This window comes from Centroberyx affinis, unplaced genomic scaffold (genome assembly GCF_046629955.1).
Source record: "Centroberyx affinis isolate AG114_WGS23_722 - 3 ecotype Tasmania unplaced genomic scaffold, CSIRO-AGI_Caff_v1 ptg004883l_1, whole genome shotgun sequence".
In the NCBI taxonomy this organism is placed as follows: Eukaryota; Metazoa; Chordata; class Actinopteri; order Beryciformes; family Berycidae; genus Centroberyx; species Centroberyx affinis.
Window position 1 is genome coordinate 6,203 of NW_027282391.1, and position 22,863 is coordinate 29,065.

The window sequence follows — 22,863 nt, forward strand, 5'->3', positions numbered from 1 at the left end:
CTTTTTCAAATCAAGGACCCCTAATTTAGTCCACATTAGAGCCACGGACCCCCATTTGATGAGGTTTTGTCTCTCAGCTTCTCTCTCATATTTATATTGTTATAAATTATTTTGTCCAGAATTCCATGCCAATCTGTATTGTAGGTAGAGAGATAACAGTGAAACTATGATCAAAATAGTCATTCTTCTACATTCTACAATTGTGTTGTTCTTGTAAATTAAATAATGTTGAAGTTGAACGATTCATCACTTTGCCGGGGACCCCCTGGACCCCCCTCAAGGACCCCTGGTGGTCCCTGGACCCCCCCCCCCCCCCCCCGTTGAGAACCACTGGAGTAGGCTACATCCTATAGCGAGTAGCTAAGTGAACTAAACTTAAACGTCCATGTCGGCTATCAAAAACACTCAGATAACATAACAGGGCATTGTGTACAAAATGAACATGCCTGTGTTCCCTGATGTCAAACACAACAGTTGAACGTCTTACAAGCGATGACACGCGTATGTCCGCACACAAACAACTGCCACACATTCAAATAAAGAACTACTTTACGTGTGAGCACAGCTGGCGATGCTGACGGGTTTGTGGTAGACCTCCAGGCAGATGGGACAGGAGAACTGGCTCTCGACGCTCTCGGCCGGGGCTGCCAACGAGCCGGCCCCGCTGTTCGGCGGCTGCTGCTGCTGCTGCTGCTGTCGGAGCTGGGCGCTCGCCGAAACAAAGCTCCGAAACATCGCCATCATGGAGCCGAAGAGGATCCTGCTATTGTCGACAACAGCTCGCTGCCCGAAAGAGGAAGCTGTCTATTTAAACTGCTGCTACCGAGTGCATTATCCGTACAGCAATTTGAATATATGTCGTACAAACATGACGGCTGTTGTAGCTGCTTAAAATAAAATTAGCTGCAATACCAGACGGCATTACTGTTTGACGGCTCGAGAGGACACGCCGGAGAAGTAAACATTGGAAACAGTGCTCGTTGGCGAGAGTGTCGGCAAGGTGCTGCGGAAATTACCTGATTTGAAAACTCTACAGCTCCATTGCTCCCATGTAACGGCACGTCCGTGCAGTTGTCAGATTAGCGATTTTGCGCAGACGTTAGTGGACGCTCGCGAACAAGCACGAGAGCTACAACAAAAGCCCTCAACACCGCTTTGCTTTATGGATGATGAAGTCCGTCTGGCTATATAATGAAACTATTCCAAGGCTGTTTAGAACTGCAATCCCAGGGGACAAATAACGCAAGCGCTACCGAGCCGTCAGATTTTCTTTATTTTCTATCAGGTGTGCTTCACACGAAAAATGTAACATCTAAAACGCGAAACGACGAGGTGGAAAAATACACACGACACAACAAAAATCGTATATGTATTTATTTTTTACCCCCTCTCAAGACACAAATTGGCGACGGTTAATATACGTCATCAAAAAGGGCCGTGTTGTAAAACTTGAAGTCCCACACGAGAAACCCTCCTTGCACGAGTTATACATGTTTTGTTCCTGGAATAAAGCTAATTACGTGGATTTTACTTGAACGGACAGACGAGGGGCTTGCTGCAACTAGTTACTACAACCTCAAGATTCAATATTTTACTGTCACGTCAAGACAGTAGATTGCAATTTCAGGATTCTGTCAGGTGTTTCACTGACCTGACTGCTGTATTTTTCCAGAACTATCTAACTAGCAAAACTGCTTAGTTGACCGTTAGCTGCCTTACCTTGCTAGCTTGCCAGCTTTACAATGTGCCAGGTGGATGAAGACTACCATGTTCAGCTGGACCGCCCAGAGGTGCCCAGGTAACGGACACTGCATGGCATGCCAGGGGAACTCTTCAGCCTTTCTACAGTTTTGGACTCGAGTCGTATGGAAGCCCATTTCCGCCAGTGTGATGAAAAAAAAAGATCCTGTAAGTCGTTATAATGAGAAACTTTCTCAAAATAATGACTTAGTATCTCAAAATAATGACTTAGTATCTCAAAATAATGAGAAACTTTCTCAAAATAATGACATAGTATCTTAAAATAATGACTTAGTATCTCAAAATAATGAGAAACTTTCTCAAAATAATGACTTAGTATCTCAAAATAATGAGAAACTATGTGTTGTTTCCTCATATGCGCCAAAGCAACAGAAGCAACTCATTATTTTGAGATACTAAGTCATTATTTTGCGAAAGTTTCTCATTATTTTGAGATACTAAGGCATTATTTTGAGAAAGTTTCTCATTATTTTGAGATATTAAGTCATTATTTTGCGATACTAACTCATTATTTTGAGATACTAACTCATTATTTTGAGATACTAAGGCATTATTTTGAGATACTAACTCATTATTTTGAGAAAGTTTCTCATAATGACTTACAGGACCGTTTTTTTCATCACACTGGCGGAAATGGGCTTCCATACGAGTCAGACTCGAGTCACAATTTTAATTGCTTGAGACTTGGCTTAACGCATGAAGAGAAGACTTGAGACTTGACTTGACTTGGGTTCTGGTGACTTGGGACTTGACTCTGACTTGTACTCTGATGACTTGAAAAGGTTTCTAAAGTCTTGACTTGAGATCTTGTGTTTGTGTAAATGACTTAGATTGAAAGTGATGAGATTTGTTCCAGCAGACGACTGAATTTAAATTCTGTTTTCTCAATTTGTATGGAATGATTGAATTTATTGAAGTTGAAACTGATTATAGAAATCAAACTCATGATGCTCTTACCAAGTTTTTATCCTATTAAAACCATATTGCATTGAAAAGTCCTAGATATTTAGTTTTCTTTAACATATTAAATTGATACTGGACTCTTGATTTGTTCTGACTTGACTTGCTGTTCTACATTTAGACTTGAGACTTGACATTAATGACATGGACTTGACTTGGTAATCTACATTTAGACTTGGGACTTGACATTAATGACTTGGACTTGACTTGGTAATCTACATTTAGACTTGGGACTTGACATTAATGACTTGGACTTGACTTGGTAATCTACATTTAGACTTGGGACTTGACTTGAGACTCGAGCAAAGTTGACTTGGTCACACCTCTGCTGCTTTCCATCACAGGACGAAACCACCATTACCAGACCAGGGCGTGATTGTTAGTCTCGTTTCCACTATTAAGCCACTGGAGTAGCCTTAAACCTAATTTACATGACATTGTCAAATATGGCAAACCCAGTTTATTCATTATTCATTTCACTCCATTAAGAATAAGGAACACATCTTGTTGTTTTGGTGTTTGTTCCTCACAAACCTCATCACACTGTGTCGTAACATAGGAAGCGGGTTTTCATGATGGCTGTCATTCTTCCCTTTCTCAGTGTTTCCAAGAAATGTGTCAAATGTAAAGAGGCCACAGCAGCTCTGGTCATCAGGGCAGGAGATGCATTCTGCAGGTAAGACATGGACAGTGGTGGAAGAAGTACTCTGATCCTTTACTTAAGTAAAAGTACCAATACAGCAATGTAAAAATACTCCATTACAAGTAAAAGTCCTGCATGAAAAATCCTACTTAAGTAAAAGTACATAAGTATTAGCAGCAAAATGTAGTTAAAGTATTAAAGTAAAAGTAGTGGTTTGGTCCCTCTGACTGATATTTTATTATATATGACATCATTAGATTATTAATACTGAAGCATCAGTGTGTAAGCAGCATGTTACTGTTGTAGCTGCTGGAGGTGGAGCTAGTTTGAACTACTTTGTATACAGTTAGCTAGTTTAGTCCAGTGGTTCCCAACCTAGGGGTCGGGCCCCTCCAAAGGGTCACCGGATAAATCTGAGGGGTCGTGAGATGATTAATGGGAGAGGAAAGAAGAAAAAACAAAGTTCTGATACACAAATCTGTTTTCAGTTTTTGGACTTTTTCTCTAATCTTTGATTTTTGCTGAAATATTGGATCATTTGAACATTTATTGAAATGAAACCATGTGAGGTTTAGAGGGAAAAATCACTATTTGGTGGAGCTGTTAACAACTCATAGACATCTGAAATGTGACCCGACTACACACTGCTTTTTGTAAGACGTTTAAAGCCAAAAAGGTTGGAAACCACTGGTTTCATCTTTAACAATGTGTTGTATTTTAAAAGCTTGTTATATTATCCATTGTGTCAAATCTCCATCTGAAAAGTAACTAAAGCTGTCAAATAAATGCAGTGGAGTAGAAAGTACAATATTTCCCTCTGACATGTAGTGGAGTGGAAGTATAAAGTAGCATCAAATGGAAATAAAGTACAAGTATCACAAAATTGTACTTAAGTACAGTACTTGAGTAAATGTACTTAGTTACTTTCCACCACTGGACATGGAGGATGTTGGTATCTACTGCATGCCTATATGGTCACTATATGGACCCTTCTAGACTCAGGACCTGGCCTCTAGCAAGTTAAAAGTGAATTTCATGCAAGCTTTTCTCAGAATTTGTTTTTGTTTTAACTGTATTTTACTGACTGAGCTTTTTGTCTGTGTCTCCGCTATTAGTGGCTGCTTCAAAGAATACTTTATTCACAAGTTCAGGGCCATGCTGGGCAAAAATAGGATCATTTTTCCTGGTGAGAAGGTAAGGCGGGTGTTTCGTGTGTTTGTGTATGAACAGACTGGGTTGAGTTGAAGTGTGTGTGTGTGTGTGTGTGTGTGTGTGTGCGCAGCATCTACCCCATTCTCCAGGACTGTGATTGGTTCTTCTGTGTTGTAGGTGCTGCTGGCTGTATCCGGAGGTCCTTCCTCCTGCTCCATGCTCAGTCAAGTCCAAGAGGTTTACCCGTCTTATCTATCTGTCGAATCTGTCTTTCAAATTATGTATTCGTCATAATATCTTCTCTCAACAGAGGGTAGAGGTGTTAGCGTTAAAGTAATATGCCACGTTTCTGCTACATTGCCCTGTTGGTCAACTTCCCTGTTAAGTGATGAGAACATAGAAACCAAAATCATCCATGTGTCCCCGGTAGATTGTTGGCTCCGGTGCTGTATGCTAACACTTTATCATACACTATGTTGAGTGATAGTAGGTCACTTGCATATATTCGAAGACTGACTTTTAAGTAGGGTTGCAAAGGGGTGGAAAATTTCCGGTAAATTTCCGGAAAGTTTCCGGTAAATTTCCATGGGAAGTTAAGCTGGGGAATTTTGGAAATATTTCAAATTGGAAACTTTCCATGGGAATTTATGGGAATTAATGGGAATTAATGGGAATTAACTGGGAATTGAGGGTAATTTAATGGAAAGGTATCATATCCAAGCATAAATATTTGTTTTGTTATAAGCAGACATCCATCCAAAATAATACAATTAAAACAGATTTATTTGTAAGTAGAACTTTATCAAGTGTTCAATATTTTATTGAACAATCAATTCTTTCATTGAAGAACAAAAACATGAATGTTGAGTTGCATGTAGGGGGCGTGGTCTCAACAGCCCTGCAGTAAGCAGTGTGCTATGTGTGCATGTGATTGAGGAATAGCATAGATATTCAACTGTACTTGCATGATATCTGGTTGTTTTAGTCAGGATTATGCTAAAATATATTTTCCCCAACTATATTTAAGTTCCCTATTAAGAGCATACCTTCAACTTAGTAAATTCCTGGTTTATTCCCGTTTATTCCCATTAATTCCCATAAATTCCCGTTAATTCCCATGGAAAGTTTCCAACTTTGAAAATTCCCGGAATTTTGCAACCCTACTTTTAAGTAATGAAAATGTGATAATATTACACAAAATAAAAGTAGAGTGATTCACCTATACATGGCAGAGAATCGTCTATACATTGCAGTGGCCCAGTAAGGTGAGACAATATTATATCTTTCTCCAGTTGGTGACCAGAAACGCAAAACTTCTGTTTGTTCGCTTTTCCAAAATGAACATACGACCGAACACATACTGTGTGACCTTGTACAGTATTCTTTTTTTTTTTCTTTTCTGTCTTTTATTCCTGTTAGTGCAAATGAAAACCTTTTCTGTCTCCCAGGGTTTGAGTCAAAGTGCTCACAAGAAGTTGCGATTCATACCTGGGATTGTCTACATTGATGGTAATTTGATGTTATGCATAAAAGAATATCAATCTTTTGACTAAATTTTCCCTTTTGTTATTTTGCAAATGCCCATAACAACTGTGTGTGTGTGTGTGTGTGTGTGTGTGTGTCTTCCCAGAGGGTGGCGCTGTAGGTCAGTCTATGGAGGAGAGACAAAGGACGGTGGCTGATCTGCAGTCTGTGTTTAAAGCCACTGGCTTCCCCTTCCACATCACATCTCTGGAACAGGTCTGTTTGGACGTAGGAGGGATGTGCACAACTCCAGCAGCCTGTTGCACCCATGAAAATGAAATTCCTAGGCTAATTTGAACGTAAATTATTTTACACGTCATTACAATTTTAACGGTTGTATTAACTGGAATGGTTCCAATGTAGAAATGAGTCGCAGCTTAGAACTTACACCGACCCCTATCTATGTGGAAAGTCTTTGTAAAATAGCTCGTGGCACGGCACATCGATTTGATAGATGGGGAAAATTTGCTGAGGACCCGGAAGAACAAATACAACGTGGTTTACATCGGCAAAATGAAATCGGATCACCAAACTGATGAAGAACCAACTACGATTTTTCCTAGCCATCAATAAAATAGATAACGTTTTCTCACTCTATTAGTGATAGGGGGAGCTGCTCTAAGCCTAACTACATAGTTTTTTACAGCACTCGATGTGACTATTGTCTGTTTTAGTTACATCTAGTTGTATACATAGATTTATATGTCCAATCCAATTTTATTTATAAAGCACATTTAAAAACAACAACAGTTGACCAAAGTGCTGTACAATCAAAATGGCAAAAACCATAAAACAACACAATAAAAACAAAGACCAGTTTAAAAGACAAAAGGACAATAAAATAATAAAAGCAATAAGACCATAAGTATACCATAGTATACTGTTAATTGGGGCAGGAGAAATTGATTTTGCCTTGCATGTTATTGGAAATAGAAGGTGAAAACATCACTGTAACAATTTTTTGATTAGTGGTCCCTTTACACTCTAGTAGTTAAGATGTACCTTAAAGCAGTATTCCACTTATGGGAAGTAAAAATCCGAACGCTACAAACTCGTCCAGCTGCACCTGAAATTGGTGATTAGTTTATATTCTGGTTTTCATGGCGGTCAAGTCCGAACAACCCCCATGTTAAAACTAAGTGGAATATTGCTTTAAGTGGCTTCCAAATAGATTTCAAGGGATTTTTGCTCAAAATCAAATGTAATGCAGTCTGAACGTGTCCTCCGATCTCCCCGTCAGGTCCTTCACCTCCCTAGTTCAGTCCTGGAAGCGGCCTCCTCGTCCCCGGACCGACCGGCCGACACCTACAAAGCCGCCGTGGATCGCTTCATTCAGACCGGCCCCGGCCACCGTGTCAGCCCGGAGGAGCAGCCCGACCTATCAGGGCTCAGCATCCAGGAGTCCCACACACAATCACTGCAGCGGCTGTTTGGCTCCGTGAAGACGCTGACGGCCAGAGAGGACCTGCTGCAAACATTAAGGTGTGACACATGTACACACACAGTGGTGGAAAGTAACTAAGTACATTTACTCAAGTACTGTACTAAAGTACAATTTTGAGATACTTGTACTTTACTTGAGTATTTCCATTTGATGCTACTTTATACTTCCACTCCACTACATTTCAGAGGGAAATATTGTACTTTCTACTCAACTACATTTATTTGACAGCTTTAGTTACTTTTCAGATGGAGATTTGACACAATGGAGAATATAACAAGCTTTTAAAATACAACACATTGTTAAAGATGAAACCAGTGGTTTCCAACCTTTTTGGCTTTTGACGTTTTACAAAAAGCAGTGTGTAGTCGGGTCACATTTCAGATGTCTATGAGTTGTTAACAGCTCCACCAAATAGTGATTTTTCCCTCTAAACCTCACATGGTTTCATTTCAGTAAATGTTCAAATGATCCAATATTTCAGCAAAAATCAAAAATCAAAGATTAGAGATCAGATTAGAGAGATCAGAGATCAGATTAGAGATCAGATTTGTTTTTTCTTCTTTCCTCTCCCATTAATCATCTCACGACCCCTCCGATTTCTCTGGTGACCCTTTGGAGGGGCCCGACCCCTAGGTTGGGAACCACTGGACTAAACTAGCTAACTGTATATAAAGTAGTTCAAACTAGCTCCACCTCCAGCAGCTACAACAGTAACATGCTGCTTACACACTGATGCTTCAGTATTAATAATCTAATGATGTCATATATAATAAAATATCAGTCAGAGGGACCAAACCACTACTTTTACTTTAATACTTTAACTACATTTTGCTGCTAATACTTATGTACTTTTACTTAAGTAGGATTTTTCATGCAGGACTTTTACTTGTAATGGAGTATTTTTACATTGCTGTATTGGTACTTTTACTTAAGTAAAGGATCAGAGTACTTCTTCCACCACTGTACACACACACACATAGTCTCATGGCTTATGGAGTACCTAATGTGCCAAAATAAAATAAACAAAATTAATAAAATAAACAAATATGCCTTTATGAAATAATTATATGAATAAATACAGAAATATATATTTAAATTGGTACATAAATCTGTTTTCATTTCATAATGCTCTTTTCCAAAGGGCACCTTTGCAAGTGGCTCTTCTTTTCCCCTTTTCCCTATTTCATTTCATAACACTTTTCATAATGATATTTGGAAATACATCCTTAGGAAAAGAACTATTATGAAATGAAATTAGTTATTAAGAGCCTGTTATTAAGAAATTATATTGAAATTAAATGTAATAATGTTATAATATAACATAATATAATAATAATAATAATAATTATAATAATAATGTTAATATGAAGATGAAAAATCAAAAATATTTCCTACTAATGACTTGAGTATTATTTAATTATTTAACAATTTCACTTATCTATATATTTTTCTATACTTATTCATATAGGCACATATTTTGTCATATAAGGTCCATTATGCCTGCTGATATTTTTAGTTTGATATATTTTCTGGAGTTTTGATGAATTGATGCAATTAATCTCTCATTTGTCAGTATTGGACTTTGTAAGGTTTACCAGTATGACAGCATGTTTCACATAGAATTCACTCTGAGGAATTTAGCACAATATACATACACACACACACAATACCCTCTCCTCTCTGTGTGTTTTCCTCGCAGACAGCATCTGCTGGTCCACACAGCTCGTACTGAAGGCTACAGTAAACTGATGCTAGGAGACAACTGCACCAGACTTGCTGTCAAACTGCTTGCCAGTATATCACTGGGCAGAGGAGCACAGCTGGCTGTAGACACGGTAAGTGACTCTGTGTGTGTGTGTGTGCATGTGCATGGTGAGAGAAGAATGAGACATTAATTCACAGAGGGCTTTCTTAACACAGCCTGTGGTGGCCATATTGGAGTTCCACAATTTTTGGGCGACAGCAGCTGAGAGTAGCTGATTGTATTTCTAAACTTACGCCTTTGCCATCTAAACGGTGTTGAACAGACATACCGTATTTCCTCTAATATTGGCCCGGGCCTTTATTTACCTCAACTGCAGAGGGTTCCAGGCCTTTATTGGAAGCAGGCTTATATTAGAGACAGGCCTTTATTTCTAATTCCCTCTGTTTGAAGTATATTTGCTCATATTTTAGTACGAAGCCTCCTTGTTTTCTGATCTGCTTCTGTTGGGGTTCGTTAGGTAGCCGTTTTTTTGTTACTGCAATGCATTACGATAATTACGGTAATCGACGACGGCATACTGCCATCTTGTGGCACTTGTACGTTACTACAAACTACAGTTACATTATATAACAGGCACCAGGAGTTTACCGGTATCCACCGTTGTTTTTTCCTTTGTTTTTTTCCCCGGCCTGTATTTGGGGCCGGCCTTTATTTGTTTGTGTCGACCACGGCCCCGGCCATTATCAGAGACCCGGCTTTTAATTGACTACCGGCCACTATTAGAGGAAATACGGTAGTTACTATTCACTCATTCACTCATTCATTTACTTATAACGTTACTGCATGGATCCACACCCTCGTATTTTATTCAGATATCTCGCTCTTTCTCTCTAGCCTGGTTGTTGTTGTTATATTATTTGAGCGCACCCAATTCTCCAATGGACCACCACGATGTTGACAGCATGTCTCTATACGGAGCATCTCTGCTTTAAACAAACTGTGTTAATAGTGTGGGTGTGTATGGGTGGGTGTGTGTATGCATGGCTGTCTGCAGGGTTTCTCAGACCCCAGGTATGGCGACATCATAACAGTGAGGCCGATGAGGGACTACTCTGCTAAAGAAATCTCTTTCTACAACCACATGTACAATGTGCCGTCAGTCTTCGTACCCAGCTTGGATACTAAGGTAAGAGGTCAGCCAATTGGCACTAATAATAGGCCAAGCAATTGCCTAGAAATGTTGACATATCTTTAGTGGTTGCTTCATCGTGTACTAGTAGGCGTAAATAAAAACCAATAATATCCAACCAATAATATCATCATAAGAGCATTTTGTTCTGCGAGAGCTGAATTGAAAATCTGTCTCAACCTGGCATCATGTGACTTGTCACACTCTTGAATAAACTAGGATCACCATCAACACACACATACTGAGAGAGCTCACATATCTCTCTGTCTATCCCACAGACAACAGACAAGGCCAGTATCCAGCGTCTTACAGAGAGCTTTGTCACCAAACTCCAGGCTGACTTTCCCTCCACTGTCAGCACCATCTACAGGTCAGTATGGGAACTAAAAAAAAAAAAAACGTTCACATGCGTAGACACGTGACGCACACTTGATTTTTTCAAATGATCAGTACAAAATGTGTTTGAGGCTGCCATTTTCTCCAAAACGAAAAGCAGAGTAGTGTGAACACACCCTAAGGTGATTTCAAACATTAAAAAAACCTCAATGTGTGTCCTCTAGGACCAGTGAGAAGCTCCAGACAGCATGTCCCCCTCAGAGCTCCTGTGCTGCTGACCGCTGTGAGAAGTGTCTGCTCTGTCTGTGTGCCTTGGATACTAATGTTGGTGAGTATTGGATGGTAGAGCCAAGGTTTACACATCGATTAAGATCAAGACAATTTGACCATAGACATATGAATATCCCTTGGACCAGAATTCTTTTGCTGGGACCAAGCCAACTAGGTTGATTCAGAAATCAAAGCTATAGAGTGTTTTTTTAATGTTGTATTGTTATTTTTGTTAAGTAAATAAAAAAAAAATAAAAAAAATCAAAGCGATAGAACAGAAAGAAAGCATGATGCATGTGAATTGGACTAACACTGTTGTTCCCATGTCAGCCCAATGCGTGTACCTTCGTATCAATCGTTTTACTCATTTAAATGCAATAAATAAAAAATTGATTTCGCTGTTGTTTTGCTATATACCGTATTTCCTCTAATAGTGGCCGGTAGTCAATTAAAAGCTGGGTCTCCCATAATGGCCGGGGCCGTGGTCGACACGAACAAATAAATGCCGGCCCCAAATACAACGGTGGATACCGCTAAACTCCTGGTGCCTGTTATATAATGTAACTGTAGTTTGTAGTAACGTACAAGTGCCACAAGATGGCAGTATGCCACAAGACGGCTCGGCCGGCGGAAGTCTCTGGAGCGTGCCGTCGGCGATTACCGTAATTATCGGTAATGCATCGCAGTAACAAAAAAACGGCTACCTAACAAACCCCAACAGAAGCAGATCAGAAAACAAGGAGGATTCATACTAAAATATGAGCAAATATACTTATCAAACAGAGGGAATTAGAAATAAAGGCCTGTCTCTAATATAAGCCTGCTTCCAATAAAGGCCTGGTACCCTCTGCAGCTGAGGTAAATAAAGGCCCGGGCTAATATTAGAGGAAATACGGTATATACATATATATATGTATAATTTGTCTCTTACATACCCATAGTACTTGAACCCGCAAACAATATTAGCTCCCAATATTTTTTCTCCCTTCCTCCCTCTAGTAGAGAAGGCCTCAGCTTTCCAGGCCACACTGATCTCAGAGCAGCTCTCGCTAAGAGGAGCTCCAGGAGCAGCCAGCACTGGGGTCCCAACACTGATCCCAGGTATGCACACAGATTTCACCTCCAGTCATGCCTTCTACGTACTCACTGTCTCTCCATGGAACAAGCAGTGATGCTGAGTTTCTTAATTTGGAGTAGAAATCTGCTAATTTTTATTCCATCAAGGGAACACAATAGTTCAGAAATATGAGTGAAATTTGAATTACATATGAGGAGCAAAATTAAGCAAAATTTGCTGATATAGATTTGTTTTTGTAATGGCTTAAAAAAAAGGGCATAGTTTTGTATTTATCTCCCTTTATTCATTTTCAAAGGGAATTTTTGCTTTTTGCCATGCACACTTCTTAGGGCAATTACGGTATGTACTGTCAGGGCTTGGTATTCATGTAAATTTGCCACTGGCCCCACCATTATAACCACTGGCCCAGTGACAAAGTAGCAAATTCTGACTCGACAAATACGAATGGTGAAGTATTGATAACCTGACCATGACAAAAGAAGAAAATGATAAGATGTGCTTTTTCTCTCTCTAGCTACATAACTCAGATCAAAATATTCTGACTTGTTACGACTGCAGGCAGACTGCTTCGCTCACTCTAATCATGCCTATCCCCCCTACACCACACCCAAGCACTTAGAGTACTAGCACACTCGCTTTTTTACATTTCAACTGCAAAATGGAATCACCTCTATCAAATTGCATTACAACTGAGACTTTGCTCATTGAGTTGAGTGATTAAATATCCATTTAATCACATAACAGAAATAACATAAACGGACAACTCTAAGTTAATTTGTGCAAGGTCCCTATTCTGAGAGACTATTTGCTAGCCATTTCTTTATTGCCTGCTTAAAATGTCTCTCTACTTCAATGAGTTTCAGCGATACTAGAAGTTTATTCCATTCAATAAATGGAATAAGTGTAGTTTTTGCAATTTGCAAACAGAAAATATATGATATGAATATGTGATGATACCAACTTTTGGTAAACACAGGCTAATGATATTAGTGGCCCAGTATATCTGCCATTGCTCCGGTTGCTTACATCTTACTTACAGTGTTGAATTGAGTTAATTTAGTTTTTTACACACATGGTCAAGGATATTTTCATAATACCATCTCCAAACATTTTTCCGTAGCACCAGTGCAAATGCGAACTAAAGAGGGGGGTTTTATTCTATCCCAGTTGTAAAGCAGCTAAATATGCACTAGTGGGCTTGTGAAATTTCAGTGGCTGGTCATAATAAGAGTTATTCCCTTTGTGGTCCGTGGTAGTTCCAGGGGTCCCGGGGTCGACTGCTGCCCCTGGACAGTGCTGTTCCTCTGGGGCAGGTGAGGGCTGTGGGACAACAGGAGGTGGAGGAGGTTGCTGTTCTTCTGTCAAGTAAGTGTTCTAGAACTTATTTTGTTATATACAGTAATAAGGCGGTGGCTCTCAATCCTGGTCCTCGGGTATCACAGCCCTGCTGGTTTTCACCCTTGCCATCTAATCAGGGACTGATTTACACCTGGGATGCCAGGTGAAAGGATAGAAAACTAGCAGGGCTGTGGTGGAGAACCTGGGTTGAGGACCACTGTACTAAGGTGAGTATCTGCCATCATAATTCAGGGTTCCTACGCAGGTCTGGAAAGTCTTGAAAAGTATTAAAAATGAATTTGATCATTTCCAGGTCTTGAATAGTTTGGGAATTTGAAAAAATGTCTGGAAAAGTATGGAAAATGTTGCGGTTCAGGTCCGATACACACATAATTCTAACTTTTATGTTGTTGTAGAGCCACTTTGAGTCCACAGTTTTTGTTGATGTGAAGAATAATGTTCAGATAGAGGGACGCTCTTATTACCCAGCCGCTGTCAGCATGCATTATATCAAATACCCACCAAAATCAAATCCAGTCAAGAACATAGGGTCTGGGAAAAATCTGGAATTTTAAAATGGAAAGCGTGTAGGAACCCTGCCAATCATCTCACATATTGTGATATTTGTCTCTGTGAAGAACAATCTTCATCTATACAGTGATATGACCTAGTTAGCAGGGGCAAGATGTCTATCTGAGTAAATCATATTGAACACCAGACAAAATCTTCAAAACAAATCAAGGTCTGGAAAAAGTATGGAATTTTTTTATTGAAAATGTGTAGGAACCCTGTACTGTACTTTTTTTTTGTTTTGATGTTAGCTGAAATTGTTCCATATTTGGCTCCTGGCACCAGTTTGTCAGACAGTTTCTGTGCACTCAGTTCAAAGAACATTGATCAAATTAAATACTGAATTTAATATCTTGCAGTGGTATCAAAGTAATATTGAAATTTTGCATTTGTGACAGTGCCAGCATATAAGGATGAGAGGGGGTCATCAGTGTTCAAGGTTCAGGGTCTGAAAAAGGGTCTGATGGTCATTTTGTGCTATAGGACAGTAAAAGTCAAGCAGAGTGCTATTTAATGATGCTGAAATGATCTTTGTCTACTTTATCTTATCCAATAAATAAATAAAAAAAATGTGATTATCTTCATAGAGCCTTCTTTTGTGGTGTATTATTGTCATATTACAGGACTCCAGAGACCAAGGAGCTGAAGAGCCTGTTGTGTTACAGCTGTCAGCTGACCATCAAAGACATGGTGGGTGAAAACACACACACACACACATACACACATATGATATGTTGATATGTTGTCCATGGGTGTTCAAAGAAACAAATGAAATGAGAACATACTACATTTTGACATTTTACTACTCTTGTCCTGCTGTATTTTCTCCTCTCCTCCTCTTATTCTCTTCTCTTCTATTCTCTTGCCATATCTCTTTTCTTTTCTGCATCCTCTCCCTCCCCAGTCCTCAGTGGAGGTTCTCCCTCAGTACATCTTGTCAGAGGCCCAGAGGAGGAGCAGGAGGTGAGTCGCAGATTTGGTTGGTTTCAAACGTCTGAGCTGCGTTCAACAAATCATCTGTGGGGAGTTTTTGTTTGCTAGGAAAAATAACACACGACCTATGCCACAGTTTTTACCTGATTTCAAAATGATGCCATGCTGTTTACCTCTGGAAGAGCCAGCTGATTCGGGCAGGCTATAGGCTATTTTATATTTTCACATTCAGAAGCCAGAAACTAAGCCTCCAAGCCAGCGTTACATGGTGAAACTATTCATGCAACTTGGTTGTGTTGATCAATTGTGAGTTGCATGAGGTTCATGCAACTTGTTACACAATGCATTTCAAATTCAACCAAATGCTTAATAAGGGTTAGCTAATGCTTAATAAGCATTAACTAACCTTAATTAACAGTTAACTAATGTGTAATTTACTAATGGGGTTCATGTTAACTAAGGTATTAATTTATACATTATTTAATAGTTTATAAAGATGACTATTAAATAATGTATAAATTAATAACTTAGTTAACATGAACACCATTAGTAAATGATTACCAGACACATTAGTTCACTGTTAATTAAGGGTTAGTTAATGCTTAATAAGCATTAACTAACCCTTAATTAATGTACCCTTATTGTAAAGTGTTACCGTGTAATCTCAACCTTAGGCTGAAAATCTTTTGAATCAGTCTGTCTCCGTGGAAACCGTCTGTCAGAATGGACCCATCATTTGACAGCTGCTTGGTGAAAGGGGGCTAACATCGATCACACACCGCTTTCGTTGTACGATTTTAAAAATCTAAAAGCAAGACTGTGGTTCTAGGAAAAGTCAAGTCAGGAGGTTTCTGCACAGCTTGTAATTTTTTAACTGACATTTCAGTTAAAAAATTCAGAATACCTGTCACTCATGGCTTGGCCTTCCTAGTGTTAAACAGCAATATTTCAAGTAAGTATCATTTCACTTGTCACGTGTCAGCCATTATTTGAAACCAAATATCAACACCCTATTATAAATCATCATTTCATTGCCTTACAGTATAGGAAAACAAGTCCTGCACACTGCCTTAACTTGGAAGAATTACTTTATTTCAAAAAATGCATTCAACATTTCTATCTATAAGACCTAATGGAAGTCAATTCTTGCAAGTTAATGCAGTGTGCAGGACTTGTTTTCCTATTTGTCTAAGGCTGGCTCCATTAGCCCCTCTGCACCTGTCTCTAAGACTTTAAGCCAGGTATGCAATAGCTTTTTCTTCTTACAGCCTTAAAGGAAGACACCAATGTCATTTCAGTTCTTTCCTGTCTTTGCCACAGTCAGAAGCTGCCACTGTCTGTTCCACTGCCTTGCCTCCCAGAAGTCACAGGCTCTTGTTGTTTTCAAAAATAGCTTGCAGCTTGCAGAGACAAAGTACAAAGTACCTTCTGACTGTGGCAAATGCATTGGTGGGTTTAGACATTTCATGACCATTAATGGCAATGGGGGAAAAAACTAAAATGACATCCTTTACACTTTAACATCACCTTGTGTTGGTCACACACTACTGTACACAAACATCCTCAGATAACATAAAATAGATTGTTAGCAAGTGGCTTATGTATGAGTGTAATGTCTTACTGAACAGTGTCCCATCTTCCCATTCATTCCCATTCCATTCTGTCTATCATATTAAAGTAGCAATACCGTATTTCCTCTAATATTGGCCCGGGCCTTTATTTACCTCAACTGCAGAGGGTACCAGGCCTTTATTGGAAGCAGGCTCATATTAGAGACAGGCCCTTTATTTCTAATTCCCTCTGTTTGATAAGTATATTTGCTCATATTTTAGTACGAAGCCTCCTTGTTTTCTGATCTGCTTCTGTTGGGGTTTGTTAGGTAGCCGTTTTTTTGTTACTGCAATGCATTACGATAATTACGGTAATCGACGACGGCATGCTCCAGAGACTTCCGCCGGCCGAGCCGTCTTGTGGCATACTGCCATCTTGTGGCACTTGTACGTTACTACAAACTACAGTTACATTATATAACAGGCACCAAGAGTTTACCGGTATCCACCGTTGTTTTTGCCTTTGTTTTTTTCCCCGGCCTGTATTTGGAGCCGGCCTTTATTTGTTAGTGTCGACCACGGCCCCGGACATTATCGGAGACCCGGCTTTTAATTGACTACGTCCACTATTAGAGGAAATACGGTATGTGACATTTTCATATAAATGTCAGATTTGCCACTCTCCATCACCGACTGATCTAACACAACAGTGATTCAACCTATATCCACTTCATGAAAGCTTGATTGTCTGTTCTAAACACCTGGTTTTTAAGTTTACAATTTGTTTGGAATAAACAGAAGAAGAGCTGGGTAGTTTAGCATGAGCAGCGATAGCCACCATGGCTGAACAGACAAAGAAAAGACAAACTCAAACCGCATCAACAGAAAACTCAAGGAAAAAGACGTCACAGTCCCGCCCACACCGCTTGATTGACAGGTGATCTCTGAAGATCTTTACGGATTACCACTTTAATAAAGTTCTGGTCCTCTTCACTTTTGTTCTCTTCTGTTGTGTAGGTCTCAGATGAGAGAGGAGATCAGCGAGTTCCTGCTGGATGAAGATTGCGAAGGGGAAGAAAGGGAATGAGTGCTTCTCAGTCCTGGTCCTCAGGAGTCAGGAGCCAGAGTCCTGCTGGTTTTCTACTCTGCCTGGTAGTTGGGAGGGAGGGAGGGAGGGAGGGAGTGGAGGTGTTTCAGGCAAGTGAAATGTTAAGATTACATTGATAAAATGTATTGAATAATCACCCGACACTTACTCAAACATATCAAACACGCCTGCACACACATTCCAAGGTGCCCCATGTTGTCTTGTTTGCATTAAAAAAAAAAAGTGCTTCCAGTAGGAAATTCCAACATCACACAAAAGAATATCTATTTTTGCATACCACTTTTGTCCAATGTTTGTCCCACTTGTTCAGACATCTGGTTAATTTGGATTTCAGAGGTTGGGGGGGGGGAATGAGGTTCCATTTGGGTCTAAATCTTGGGCTCATGTTGGTCTCTGCTAAGATGCTGCTGCAGCTCTGTTAAACACTGTGGCATTTCTGTATTATTATATTTAACAAGATAAAAGATCACAATCTAAGATGTGTATGTGTTTTCTAACTTGCTCTCATAATAAAGCTGCTTTTTAAACCGTCGCCGTTGTGAGATATTCATGTTATTAAAATGTATACTTTTCTTTGGCTGCTCAAGTGTGCTGTTGGCTCATTAAAAACAACAATAGACCATGAGACTCACTTTTTTCATGTGTTTTTTCATGTGTTTTTTCTACCATAGGGGCATCCTAAAAGACAATATATAACCATAACCCTAAACCCTAAACCCCTTAGGGTTAGGGTTCTATATTGTCACCCCGATTTCAACGAATATTATTCTGCCGAAACGCCAATGAAAAAAAACATTGCACAAACGGTTCAAGCTTTTGTCCCGCCCACAAAGGAGCTGATTGGCTCGATCATTTCTCCAAGCTAGAAATGGCCATTGACCTTTTTCATATCAAGGACCCCTAATTTAGTCCACATTAGGGCCACGGACCCCCAGTTGATGAGATTTTGACCCAAATCTCAGACCCAAATCTGAGAATATTTTTATTGTTAGATATGATTTTGTCCAGAATTCCATGACTATCTGTATTGTAGGTAGAGAGATAACAGAGAAACTATGATCAAAACAATCATTCTTCTACATTCTCTAACTGTGTTCACTTCTTGTAAATGAAATAATGCTGAAGTTTAACAATTCATCCATTTGCTGTGGACCCTCTTGAACCCCTTCAAATACCCCTGGTGGTCCACGGACCCCACGTTGAGAACCACTGGACTAGAGCAACACCAGACTCTGAATCGCTCGACAAAATCTGAAGAGTGGACGAGACGCGATTCAGGAGTCTGGAACCAGGCTGTCTTTGTCATTCTATTCAGTCAATTTTGATTTAGAGACAACCTATGTTGGTGTTAGGGCCGACTTTAATTACTTGACTAAAATGAATTTAGCAAGTTGATATAAAATGATTTTCAATATTCAAAAACAGATAGTGGTTTAGATTAGAGAAGTTGGCTATAGCCTATGGAGGGTTTTAAGGGCTGAAACTAAATATATAAATATATAAATAATGATATAATTCAATGCTTAAATAAATGAATATATATATAATTATATAATAAAATGCTTAAATAAATGAATAAATAAATAATTATATAATGTAATGCTTAATAAATATATAATTATATAATAAAATGCTTAAATAAATGAATAAATATATAATTATATAATAAAATGCTTAAATAAATGAATAAATACATAATTATGTGATTTAATGCTTAATTGTCACCATAAATAAATAAATCACAAATTAAATGAGACATTAAATATATAAATGTTGCATTTATTTATTTATTCATTTATATATATATTTATATATTTACACAATTGTATATTTATTTATAATAATAGCCTAGAAATAAACTTGAGGCAGTTATTGGACGCCTAGAACTTTTTTAATGCCCCGAAGCATGGCAGAGCCTACAGTTATGCCTTGTCAGCGTTTCACTAATATATTGCTGACATATTAACCAAATCCATTGGCTTTGCTGACAGCCGATCATCTCTACCTATACAACACTGGGCACAGTTAGGAGTCCACGCCCGCCACGTTTCGTTATCAGGGTTGCCAGGTCTTGCTCCCGTTTTTTTCCGTATTCCATAGAATCCCGTCTCCATAGTATAACAGCTTAAGTGTTAAAATAAATAAGTAAAGTAGGCTGATTGTACTTGAAATACAGCTTGTGAATCTGGTGAACACACTACTCTTGTGTGATCCTTCAAGTGTCCAAATAAATAGTTTTAGTTATTTATCAGTCAGTGTCTAGAAGAATCATTTGGCTGGTGTCTGGTAGTGTTATTGTCAAGCCTAGCATGTGTGTGTTACATGTAATGTGTGTGTCACTCTGCCTTAAGGAGCTGCTAACCCACCTAGAAGAAGTTCATTAGTCTGGGTTTCAATGAGAGTTTTAGTGTCCCATGATGGTCTACATGCTGTTTCAGAGGCTTTTCAAACCCTGTGTGTGTGTGTGTGTGTGTGTGTGTGTTCTGCGTCTATATGTGCAGGGGTTTGAACATGGAGGTGGGTGATAAGGTTTACTGGTATCTGATGGGAATGGGCAATGAAGTGGATATACACACTGTACACTGGCATGGCCACAGTGTGGAATACAAGGTATACACACACACACACACACACACACACACCTTCATGGACGCAGTATGGACGAGGAGGTAACACACACATACTGTAGAATCACACAGATGTTGGGTATGGCATGTATCCACAGAGCAAAGAGCGTTCATACACACACACACACACACACACACACACACAATATAATCCTCTCTGTGTCTCTAGTTGGGTGGAGGTCCTCATTGTACTGATGTGTTTCTTGATTTTTTTCTCTTCTCTTGCTGAAGCTGACATTTCAGTGATGTGTGTGTGTGTGTGTGTGTGTTTTTTGAGTGTGTGTAAGAGAGGAAGAGGGAGGGAGAGAGCACAAAGTAAGAAAGATGAAGGTATTTCCCTATCATGATTATTTGAGCATGAAAGAAATGATTTTGAGCATGAAACATATTTAAAGAGCCATTTTCAAAAATACGATTTGTGACAAAGTGTAGAAAATGTGAGCAAGAAAATGCTGTGACATCATCAGCATGTCAAATATATAGATGGAGGTAAGCAGTGATAGGCCTAGTGGTTTGGTCATCAAAAATGAACAAATAAATAAATAAAAATACATAATAAACAAAAAATCTGCAATTAATTATTTTTTCCCTATATCACACAAGATACTACAGGCCAACTATGAATTTATATCATGAAGATTTATGTCATTTTAAAAAAAAATGGGTAAACTCTTCCACAAATAAAAAGTTGGGCAAACTGGCTTTAGGTGGTTTACTCTCCTATAGAAATGAGTCCAGACGGCCAAATGCGCATTATTAGTATTATATATATTCACAGATGAAAGATGTTAGAAAAAGAGACATAGGCTATTGTTGTAAGAAGGTCCAGTGTTATGTTATGGTTCTGTGTTGCTAGCTGCTAGTTCTTAGAGTCAGAGAACAGCTGTGATGCCACAGTGCAACATTCCCTGTTTAAATGCTGTTTGGAATGAGAATCATCACTTGTCCCCACAGACTTGACCCGAGAGCACGCTTCAACTGAAGAGAGACTTTGGCATCGATCGACTACATTCATTTCTTCATTCATTTAGGCGCTTTTTAATTCATTTATTTTTTCATTTACACATTTTTCGTTAATTCATTCGTTTATTCGTTGATTTTGTCGTTTTTTGGTAAATTTTGTGTGTTTTTTGTCGAGAGTTTTTTTCGTTTTTGTGTTTTTTTTGTTAAATTTTCACAGGAAAAGCCGGACCTGTTAGGACTTGGCACCATGGGCAGCTCCCTCTCCAAACCGGTAAGATTGACTCATTTTCATCTTTGTAGTGGAACAAATTTGTCTTTCTTCTGTGTTTTCACGGTGTAACTTGAGCTACGAGTCAGAAACTTTGTGAAGGATGTGAAATGCAGCTCAGAAAAGGTCGCGTGTCAACTGAGATGTGACGGTTCCGAGTAAAAAAACACTAATTGTTTCATTAATTATGAATTATTGTGGGTTTTATGGGTCCGTGGGGTCAAAGTGTTGCTAGTTCACGGAGCCTCGCTCTAAGCTTCTCGACAGCGCGCGGACACTGGACTTGTTATTGTTTGAATGAAGCACGCGCTTTAGCTCGAGCCGCTGTTCTGACTTTAGAATGCTTTTGACCTCAGAGCGAACACACACACACACACCTACACACACACACACACACACACACACACACACCCACACACACACGTTATGTTCAATATTCAGAAGGAAAAAATGGTTTCTGCAGCAAAAGCCACGCCAGCGATATTATCTGTTAGATGATAAATAAATAGACAGCGCTTTTCCAAACAATCGTTTCAAAGTTCTTTACAAAGCAAATAAGATATTAAATAGATAGCCTACAGTAAAACTGGATAAAAAGGAAACAAAAACTACAAACAAAAAAATTACAACAGGGATAAAACATAAAATTGGACATTATTATTTAAACAGGGGCTATTCCTAAACGAAAATGTCTCTTTATTGTGAAATAAATAATAATAATAATTATCATTATTATTATCAATTTTGTACTCATACTCCAATTTAGTAAATACCGTGTGTATTTTTATTAACAATTAAATAAAAAAAATAATAATAATTTAATGCTTCAGGATCCATTTCCTCCGTTCAGTCGTCAATTAAGTGTACCTACAGGAAAAATATTTAATAATACAGTGAAATATTATATGTTACACTGTATCACATTTATTTGTATTCATACATTATGCCCTGATGAAGACATAGTATCGAAACCATGGTCTAAACTTTGGCTCAGTAAATTATTATATGTAGATCCCATTATAAGTGTGCTGCAACTCTCTCAGCGATCTGGTGGAAGAGTCTTGCTGCCTTCAAGTGCTCCTTGTTTGCTCGTACTTTCGAGTGTTCCAGTCGTCCATACAACTCCTCGTTGTATGTCCAAGTACCTTTTCAGTCAGAAATAACTAAATTGACCCTGCAACAAAAGTAGCTTTTTTGGTGATTATGTTACCCGCATATACGCGCTAATTTTGGTGTAAAAAGGGTATTAGAAACCAAACGATACAGAGCTACTTTGTGCTACAACAGCAGAATGAACAGGAGACTATTCACAACAGTCTTGTAATTGATATTTTAATACGTTATTAGCTGAAGTTATTGTGCGTGTCAGCAGAGGTTAACAAAAAGTGAGAATGTCACATCTTGGCTTCTTGGTTATGATGTAAAATTTGACTTTCCCATTGGT

At 38.9% G+C, this 22,863-nt stretch overlaps 1 protein-coding gene across 1 annotated transcript; it reads left to right on the forward strand.

Moving 5' to 3' along the window:
- The first annotated feature begins 1,495 nt into the window (after window positions 1-1,495).
- ctu2 (cytosolic thiouridylase subunit 2 homolog (S. pombe)) lies at window positions 1,496-17,601 on the forward strand. Its single transcript, XM_071545341.1, has 16 exons — window positions 1,496-1,798; window positions 3,323-3,397; window positions 4,480-4,558; window positions 4,694-4,753; window positions 5,965-6,025; window positions 6,147-6,256; window positions 7,281-7,522; window positions 9,184-9,319; window positions 10,244-10,375; window positions 10,657-10,748; window positions 10,939-11,042; window positions 11,984-12,085; window positions 13,319-13,427; window positions 14,594-14,660; window positions 14,875-14,933; window positions 17,471-17,601. The coding sequence occupies exons 1-16, from the start codon at window positions 1,743-1,745 to the stop codon at window positions 17,538-17,540; spliced, it is 1,554 nt and encodes a 517-aa protein (XP_071401442.1). The 5' UTR covers window positions 1,496-1,742; the 3' UTR covers window positions 17,541-17,601.
- Window positions 17,602-22,863: the final 5,262 nt, after the last annotated feature.

Coding starts and splice junctions, on each gene's coding strand:
- ctu2 (XM_071545341.1), top strand. CDS start 1,743: ATGTGCCAGGTGGATGAAGACTACCATGTTCAGCTGGACCGCCCAGAG. Junction 13,428..14,593: donor GGTTGCTGTTCTTCTGTCAA/GTAAGTGTTCTA, acceptor GTCATATTACAG/GACTCCAGAGACCAAGGAGC. Junction 14,934..17,470: donor GCCCAGAGGAGGAGCAGGAG/GTGAGTCGCAGA, acceptor TCTGTTGTGTAG/GTCTCAGATGAGAGAGGAGA.